The sequence below is a fragment of the Bufo gargarizans genome, chromosome 5, assembly GCF_014858855.1.
Source record: "Bufo gargarizans isolate SCDJY-AF-19 chromosome 5, ASM1485885v1, whole genome shotgun sequence".
NCBI lineage: Eukaryota > Metazoa > Chordata > Amphibia > Anura > Bufonidae > Bufo > Bufo gargarizans.
In genome coordinates, this window is record NC_058084.1 from 54,194,582 (window position 1) to 54,204,545 (window position 9,964).

The following is a 9,964-nucleotide window of genomic DNA, read 5'->3' on the forward strand; positions in this document are numbered from 1 at the left end:
TCTCCTCCTCCTCCCGCTGGCCCCGTCTGCTGCTGAATTCCTGTGCCTGCGCCGTAAAGTTCCTCAATCGGCGCAGGCGTACTGAGTGAAGGACGCGCGCTTGCCAGCTCCTTCCTCAGTGCGCCTGCGCCGATTACGTCATACTACACCGGGAGGAGAAGACTGCCTATTATCGCTGATTATCTTCTGGGTGTAGTGTGACATAATCGCCGCAGGCGCACTGAGGAAGGAGCTGGCAAGCATGCGTCCTTCACTCAGTACGCTTGCGCCGATTGAGGAACGTTGCGGCGCAGGCTCGGGAATTCAGCAGCAGATGGTGCCACTGGGAGGAAGAGAGCGTTCGCTGGCCCTGTCTATCAAGAAGAGATGGGACGTGTCTAGAAGCGGCAGATGCTGCGGCTACCAGCAAGTACACGCCCAACTTGCTGGTAGTGAAGAAATTTGCATATGATAAAAGTATGATTTTTACAAGAAATAAGCCACAGACAAAGGTAGGACATGTATGATTGCACTTAGCTGACATTAGCAAATAGCTAATGTCTGCTAATGAAAATTCCACAATGGAGGGTGACAGAAGCTCTTTAATTTAAGGACACAGCCTTTTTACACCTTAGGACCAGGCCATTTTTTGCAAATCTGACCAGAGTCACTTTAAGTGCTGATAACTTTAAAACGCTTTGACTTATCCAGGCCGTTCTGAGATTGTTTTTTCGTCACATATTGTACTTCATGACACTGGTAAAATGAAGTTAAAAAAAATATATTTTTTTTGCACCAAAAAATACCTAATTTAACAAAAATTTGGAAAAATTAGCAAATTTCAAAGTTTCAGTTTCTCTACTTCTGTAATACATAGTAATACCCCTAAAAATTGTGATGCCTTTACATTCCCCATATGTCTACTTCATGTTTGAATTATTTTGGGAATGATATTTTATTTTTTGGGGATGTTACAAGGTTTAGAAATTTACAAAAACCCAATTTTTAGGGACCACTACAGCTCTGAAGTCACTTTGCGAGGCTTACATAATAGAAACCACCCAAAAATGACCCCATTCTATAAACTACACCCCTCAAGGTATTCAAAACTGATTTTACAAACTTCGTTAACCCTTTAGGTGTTGCACAAGAGTTATTGGCAAATGGGATGAAATTTGAGAATTTCATTTTTTTGGCTAATTTTCCATTTTAACCCATTTTTTTCCACTAACAAAGCAAGGGTTAACAGCCAAACAAGACTGTATCTTTATTGCCCTGACTCTGCCGTTTACAGAAACACCCCATATGTGGCCGTAAACTACTGTACGGCCACACAGCGGGGCGTAGAGTGAAAGGTGCGCCATATGGTTTTTGGAAGGCAGGTTTTGCTGGACAGTTTTTTTGACACATGTCCCATTTGAAGCCCCCTGATGCACCCCTAGAGTAGAAACTCCATAAAAGTGACCCCATCTAAGAAACTACACCCCTCAAGGTATTCAAAACTGATTTTACAAAGTTTGTTAACCCTTTAGGTGTTGCACAAGATTTAATGGAAAATAGAGATACAATTTCAAAATTTCACTTTTTTGGCAGATTTTCCATTTTTAATATTTTTTTTCCAGTTACAAAGCAAGGGTTAACAGCCAAACAAAACTCATTATTTATGGCCCTGATTCTGTAGTTTACAGAAACGCCCCATATGTGGTCGTAAACTGCTGTACGGGCACACGACAGGGCGCAGAAGGAAAGGAATGCCATACGGTTTTTGGAAGGCAGATTTTGCTGGACTGGTTTTATTGACACCATGTCCCATTTGAAGCCCCCCTGATGCACCCCTAGAGTAGAAACTCCAAAAAAGTGACCCCATTTTAGAAACTACGGGATAAGGTGGCAGTTTTGTTGGTACTAGTTTAGGGTACATATGATTTTTGGTTGCTCTATATTACACTTTTTGTGCGGCAAGGTAACAAGAAATAGCTTTTTTGGCACCGTTTTTTTTTCCTGTTATTTACAACATTCATCTGACAGGTTAGATCATGTGGTAATTTTATAGAGCAGGTTGTCACGGACGCGGCGATACCTAATATGTATACAATTTTTTTTATTTATGTAAGTTTTACACAATGAATTAATTTTTAAAACAAAAAAAAGTTTGTGTCTCTATAGTCTAAGAGCCATAGTTTTTTCAGTTTTTGGGCGATTATCTCAAGTAGGGTCTCATTTTTTGCGGGATGAGATTACGGTTTTATTGGCACTATTTTGGGGTGCATATGACTTTTTGATCGCTTGCTGTTACACTTTTTGTGAAGTAAGATGACAAAAAATGGCTTTTTTTACACCGTTTCTTTTTTTTTTTTTTTTTTTTTTTTACGGTGGTCACCTGAGGGGTTAGGTCATGTGATATTTTTATAGAGCCGGTCGATACGGACGCGGCGATACCTAATATGTATACTTTTTTTTATTTATGTAAGTGTTACACAATGATTTCATTTTTGAAACAAAAAAAATCATGTTTTAGTGTTTCCATAGTCTAAGAGCCATAGTTTTTTCAGTTTTGGGGCGATTATCTTGGGTAGGGTATGATTTTTGCGGGATGAGATGACGGTTTGATTGTTACAATTTTGGAGTACATACAACTTTTTTGATCACTTTTATTAACTTTTTTGGGAAGTAAGGTGGGCAAAATTTCAATTTCATCATAGTTTTTAATTTTTTATTTTTATGGCGTTCACCGTTTGGGTAAAGTAACATGACCCTTTTATAGATCAGGTCGTTACGGACGCGGCGATACCAAACGTGTAGGGAATTTCATTATTTTTTTTTTTTAATCAGTGATAAATGTGTTTTTTAATTTTTACTTTATTTTCACTTTTTTTCACTTTCTTTTTGACCCAGACCCACTTGGTTCTTGAAGATCCAGTGGGTCTGATGTCTGTATAATACAGTACAATATATAGTACTGTACTGTATTTTACACTTTGTCTGAACAGATCTATGCCTTTTAGCACAGATCTGTTCAGCACCATGGACAGCAGGACGCCTGAGAAGGCGTCCTGTTGCCATGGGAACCTTCCCCGTCTGCTCAGTTATGGTCAGAACTGCGCAGACGGGGAAGGGTAAGAACGGGGCTTGGGGGGCTGCCTGGGAGCTCTCTCCCTCTCCATTCGGGGGGGCTGCAAAGGCACAGCAGCCCCCCGATGGGAGAGGGAGGGAGCTCCCTGCGCTGTTAACCTTTTCCATACAGCGGTCCGTACGGATCGCTGTATGGAAAGGGTTAAACGGCTGACATCGCAGCACAGATGTCAGCCGTTTATACCAGGGTGCCAGCAATGTGCTGGCACCCTGGTATACCCACTAGACGCCAACGATTACGCAATGGGAGGCGGGCGGGGGATCGCGATCCCGCCTGCCGCACCGCCCGCCTCCCGCACCGCCCGCACAGCCCGCAACCCTCCCCCTGCACCTCCCACCGGGCAAAAATCACTAAGGGGTGCAGGGGGGGGGGATACAGATGCATTTTAGGAATACTAAAGTTTCTGATCCCCGCGGTCAGGGACCGCGGGGATCAGAAACTGCAGAAATCACAGCAAACCGCAGGTCTGAATTGACCTGCGGTTTGCCGCGATCGCCGACATGGGGGGGTCACGGGACCCCCCCGCGCATTTAGCCTAGGTGCCTGCTCAATGATTTGAGCAGGCATCGGGTTCCGATCACTGCCAGTTGCACGGCAGTGATCAGAAATACACAGGGCGTACATGTACGCCCTGTGTCCTTAAGTACCAGGGCACAAGGGCGTACCTGTACGCCCTATGTCCTTAAGAGGTTAAGGCCATCTGTCCACCAGCTGAAGCTCAACAGAAGATGGGTGTTGCACCAGGACAACGACCCAAAGCATAGAAGTAAATAAACAACAGAATGGCTTAAACAGAAGAAAATACGCCTTCTGGAGCGGCCCAGTCAGAGTCCGGACCTCAACCCAAATGAGATGCTGTGGCATGACGTCAAGAAAGCGATTCACACCAGACATCCCAAGAATATTGCTGAACTGAAACAGTTCTGTAAAGAGGATCGGTCAAGAATTACTCCTGACCGTTGTGCACGTCTGATCTGCAACTACAGGAAACGTTTGGTTGAAGTTATTGCTGCCAAAGGAGGTTCAACCAGTTATTAAATCCAAGGGTTCACATACTTTTTCCACCTGCACTGTGAATGTTTACATGGTGTGTTCAATAAAAACCTGGTAACATTTAATTCTCTGTGTGTTATTAGTTTAAGCAGACTGTGATTGTCTATTGTTGTGACTCAGATGAAGATCAGATCACATTTTATGACCAATTTGTGCAGAAATCCATATCATTCCAAAGGGTTCACATACTTTTTCTTGCAACTGTATTTATAGCATTTGGAGTTCTGTTTTGCACAGGGAGTGTATGGAGCGAGATCAGGAGCCGAGCCGCTCATGGCAGACACCCAACTGCAACATCTAGGAACGGAGAAAGTAACGGCTTCTAGGAGCTCCCAGTACATCCTGGCAGAAAAAAAAATAAAAATTTAGATCGTTGTATTCAGAAAGTTGTATGTACTCGATAATAATATCCATAAAAACTACAGCTCACGCGGGTTCTCTGCCAGCTCCAGCTATGGAAAATTTAAATGGTTATCTTTTGGAACATGGGAATGAAAAAGTTGATGCCAATATTGGCTTGGTCCTTAGTGGGTTAAATCATGAAGGCTGGCTGCAGCAGGGCATTTACTGCATACTGTTTATTCAGCGAGCACACTAATAAAACAGGATGTCAGGGACCAGCAATGCCCGACCCTCCAGCTGTTGTGGAACTACACCTCCCAGCTTTCTCCATTCACTTGCATGGGAGTTCCAAGAACAGCTGAGCAAGTGTGCATGCCGGAAGTTGTACTTTTACAATGGCTGGAGTGCTCCTGCCATTTGTAGTGAGCTCCCTCTAGTGGTGACAGCAGGCAGCTGTTTTATTATTTGGTTTGGAAGAGAAACTTGTGTCCGGTATGAATAGGGTTAAGAGATGACTTGGTAATGACATTTGCCCTCCGCTGTACCTTAATCTCTGCCTCTTTCTGCTGTTAGGATCTGAAGACTTCAAGAGGCCTTCAAGACGAGATGAAGAAAGCTGCGAGTAACAATGTTAAGCAGGTGAGCGGCTCTGCAGCGCGCACACAGTGATAGGAAGCCTCGGTGGACAGCCATCTAAATATTAAGCGCAGATGACTGGTCCTCATGTATCATCATGTTCTGGAGAAACCACTGTGTATGAGAGGGCAATACAGTCAGAACTGACACCAGCATGGGCAGCGGATGCTCACGGAAGTATCTAATACGTTTTTCTGCTATCTTACATCTGCATCTTTGATAACCAAGATGGCTGCCATCACCGTTCCAATGAGAATTTTCACCTAGGTCGCCGGAAAGGGCTGTCTGACAACCTGTGTGGTTGATGTGGTAAGGGATCATGTCAGTTGTCAGACAACTTTTCAATAAACCAACAAAGGCAGGGATTCATTTTACCTATTTCGCTGCTGGGACGATTTTCACACTGAACAAATGTAAACAAAACCTGAATTATAACCGGAAAATATCAGTCACACTTATATACCCGTGTACAGATATCCGGCACAGTATGAAAATGCCACCAGCATGTCACTCATCGATACCTTTGTGACAAAATGTTGAGCCCAGCAGAGCCTGACGCAAACAATATCTCCCCCTTCCCCATTAAAAAAGTACAGGATCTGCAGCGTTCATACATGGCATCTTCATAACCACGATGGCGGTAAATATCCCAGAGTCCTCGTTAGGGGCAGGGAGTGATCAGTTCCTGTAACCCTTCCCTGAGCCGGAGCTGCGTTCAGAATCCTGCTTACTACATTGTGTTTAGATGAGTCTCTGTTAACCGAGATCACACGGACTATGGGAGGGCAGGCGGCTAAAGAGCGGATCGTCTCCTCTAGTAAATCCTCCGGATACTTGACATTTACCTTGAAATCTTTGGAGTAACGTAATAATTGTATTACAATGTCAGAATCCTGATTTATTATTCATGAGCCAATCCCGGCCGTACGTCAGAGTAATCGCCCCGTATCGCGCACAGTCCTCGCTGTCCTTGTCACATGGATTCCCTGAGCTCGGTCATGCGGGGGAGCGGTCAATGATCTGTCAGGGATGACCCGGGGGAAATGGACCGGCACATTCACAGTTCTCCACATCCACTGAAAGAGCGGGTTGAAGAGTAAACATTTGGTAACTTATTTCTTGCCCCTTTGGAGAATTTTCTGCGTTTGTGACATTAAGCCAGATTATAAAGTAACATCCAGCTACTTACTACTGATGATTAGGCTAAATAGTTGTCACATTCCTGCAGCCGTCCTGACGCTCACCGGCGCCTCCTGTCCCTTCATATGTCGGATTAAGGAAGGAGAAATCATGGTTTATTTAGTCTTTGTGATAGTCTTTTATATACAGAAGCCCACCTGCCACCGTCAAGAGCTTCCCTTGACTCTATACTCAGTGTCAGGTGGCGGGGGAGAAAGCATCACCTTGTTCAGTATTTTATTCAGTGTTATCATGGGTATTTCCTCAGGATAGGCCATAGATATCCGATTGGCAGGGGCCCATACCCCACTGATGAGCTCCGTCCGAGCTTGTAACTGCAGCACTGCTCTGGGCAGTCAGGCAATGGGTGTTGGACCCCTGCTAATCAGAAATTAATTGCCTGTTTTGATGAAAGCCCATCTATTAAGAGTTGTCCGAGACTTTTATACTGAGGACTATTCTCTGGATAGGTCATCAGTATCTGATCGGTGGGGTCTGACACCTGGGACCCCACTGAAGAGCTATTTGAGAAGGCACCAGTGCTCCCAGTAGTGCCCACGGCCTTCTCTCACCAAGCACAGCGCCATCCATTGTATTGTGGCTGTGCTTGGTATCGCAGCTCAGCCCCCTTCACTTCAATGGGGCTGAGCTGTACCTAGGCCATGTGACCAAATGTAATGTCACATGGCCTTGGCAAAGCTGCGAGAAGGCCATGGCAATACCATGAGCGCCAATGCTTTCTCAAACTGCTGATTGGCGGGGTTCCCTGGTGTCAGACCCCCACCGATCAGACACTGGTGACATACCCAGAGGATAGGTTATCAGTTACAAAATCTCAGAAAACCCCTTTAAAGAGCATTTGTCATCATGATCAACCCTATTACACCAGGCATACTGCCTAGTAGGGTTGATAATGGTGACTAATCTTACTTTTACTTAAAGGGGTTGTCCACATTTTACTATTGATGACCTATTCTCGGGCAAGATCATCAATATCAGATCGTTGGGGTCCAACTCCTCTGTTTGAAGAGAAGGCAGTGCTCCTACAAGCGCTGCCTTCTCTGCTCTGTTTACCTGCTCATTGCAGCGGCAGGAAGATGTAATTACAAGTATAGGGACGCCATACTTGTAATTACACTGCTCACCACTGCAATTCCTGCAGCGAGCAGTTAAACATAGCAGAGAAGGCAGCGCTGGTATGAGCACTGCCTTCTCTTCAAACAGCTGATTGGTGGGGGTCCTGGGAGTCAGATCAGCAGGGATCTGATATTGATGACTTATCCTTCGGATAGGTCATCAATAGTAAAAAGGTTGTCAACACGTTTAAATGTGGTTGAGGTGCGATTGACAGGGACAGGCATCGTCCCTGCTTGTGGCCCTGAAACCTCACGTATGCATCGGTGGCAGCATTATTGGCATATGTGCAGGGAAGATCTCTGAGTGGGCACAGTGGCAAGAGATCTTCACCGCAGCTGTGCATGCGCAAAATAGCAGGGCCAGGCATCGGAGCAGTGAGGGTGCCTGTCCCCGTCCATCTCGCCAAGAGGAGGAGTGACAATGGGGAGAGGCGAACGTGAAACAGTGCTCCGAGCGCCTCATTTACATATAACTAAAAGTAAGAATACCTCTTCATTAGTAATACCGATTGCAGAGTAATGGCTCGTTCTAGTCACCACAATCGGCTCCACCTGGCAGTATGCCTGGTTTAGTAGGTTGATTATGGTGACAGACGCTCTTTAAAATTCCGAAATTTAGCATTTTGTAAGAGAACCCCTTTGTTTTTTTTCTCATGCTCTTAAGTTCCTAAATTTTGTAGATTCTCACTTTTTTTTTTTTTTTTTAACCCTCCTTTAGGTTATCCAATGGGAACTGGACAAGCTGAAGAAAAAGTAGCCACCTGATGATGTGTGATTATATTTATTTGTGTGATTGTAGATTTCATTTCCTTTATTAATAAACCGTTCACCTTCTCTCGCTTCATTCTCCGCTCCTTCCCGGCCGTATATCATTCTGCCCTAACAATCCCTGCATTGTGTGCTGCTTCTCCTGGCCTTGTGTTTTGTTAACCAAGATATCATCGGTTTACTTTGGAGAGATGTGAGCTGTGAGTTAACCCTTTACAAGTAAACACGAGATACAATGTCTCCCAGGTCTATAGAGATCACAGTATAAGAAGTTCACCAGTCCCCAAAATAAAAATACATACTGTATTTTCTCGCCCATTTTCCTTGGGGGACACAGACCTTGGGTATAGCTCAGCTCCCTAGGAGACGTGACACTAAGTAAAACTGTTAAGCCCCTCCTCCATCAGCTATACCCTCAGCCTGGAGATAGAGGCTACCAGTTTTAGCTTAGTGTCCAAGGAGGCAAGACACCCCCTGCTACTGCAGGGCTGTTTTCTCCTTGTTGTTTTAAATTTTTCTCTAATTTTGTTATTTTATTTTTGTTTTTTCCTAGGGATACCAGAGACGCATTGGACCTCTCTGTTCTCCCGGGGTTGAGCTGCACCAGTGCCAACGTATTTGCGCTGCTGCCTCCCCCACTGAAGCAATAGGAGGCTCTGGGCAGCACCGGCTCCCCTACATCCCGCCAGCTAGGGGGTCGCCCGCACGCCAAGCCCCTCTTCCAGCTTCCTGCCACTGCGGTGCCAGTGGCTGAAGGGGCGACCCTGCTGGAAGGAACTGAGGGTGAAGACAGGTAAGATGGCTTTTTCCAGCCCATTCCCTGTCCCTGTTTGCACTGGGTTCGGGGGGCACCCGTGGTCGACCGCTTCCTGCGCTTCTCATTGAGCGCTCTGTAAGATCTCCCCATCTGCCTGCTTTCACATCCCGCCCGATCCCGCACCTCCCCCTACGCTGTTTAGAATCGTACCTTTGATAGCCGGCTTACTCTCTCATCTGAGCTGCATTGCCTCTTGCTACCTCCCCGCCGCCGCCCGCTCCGTGCCGTGATCGGGGGGGCGGGGCTTAGGCCCGACATCGGCGTTTTCGGTTCGGCGGGACGAGGGTCAGGTGACCCACCTTACGAGTTATATCGCCGCGCTCTTGGGGCCTGCAGGCCTTTATTTTACAGCATATGCCTGAGAATCTCGGGCAGCATGGGGTGCGTGTGTTTTTTCGCGCGCGCGCGTCATTGGGGGCGGAGTTTCGTTCTGAAACATTCAAGCGTGGAGGGGGCGGAGCTTGTTCCCGCGCCTCTGCTCAAGCTTGCCGCGCTTCCTCACTCCGGACTGAAGTTGAGACACGTGGGAGACTCCTGGTGCATTGCTGTGGACGCACGCTGGCTTTCTGCTATTGCTGCCTCCCGCGGCTGCTGATCTGTACCTTCACTCCTAGGGAACTGACCTAACGTTCTTCTGAGGCACTGGTAGGACAGTTAACCCTCTCCTAACCCTACTGGTCATAGCCGCTGCAATCCCTTGTGGTCCCTGTATCAAGGTACGACCACTTGTCAGCATGTCTGATCCCACGGGTGCCCCCAAACCCTGGTACCATGCCTGTACCGCCTGCAAGGAACTTTTTCCGAGTGGGCAATCTGAGCCGCATTGCCTTGCATGTCAGGCCCCGGTGCAGGGCCCGCTTCCCGCTGCGCCCCCTGTTGTCTCTGAACCCCCTGACTGGGCTAGGTCTCTGTCTCTGGCGG

General features: G+C 46.5%; 1 protein-coding gene across 1 annotated transcript in view; it reads left to right on the forward strand.

The window, feature by feature from the left end:
* LOC122938596 (MDM2 binding protein) overlaps window positions 1-8,292 on the forward strand; it is a 68,521-nt gene extending 60,229 nt beyond the window's left edge. The window contains exons 21-22 of the mRNA XM_044294208.1: window positions 5,081-5,146; window positions 8,177-8,292. Of these exons, the coding sequence (XP_044150143.1) occupies window positions 5,081-5,146; window positions 8,177-8,215 (105 nt within the window). The 3' untranslated portion in view covers window positions 8,216-8,292. The remainder of the gene's footprint in view (window positions 1-5,080; window positions 5,147-8,176) is intronic.
* Window positions 8,293-9,964: the final 1,672 nt, after the last annotated feature.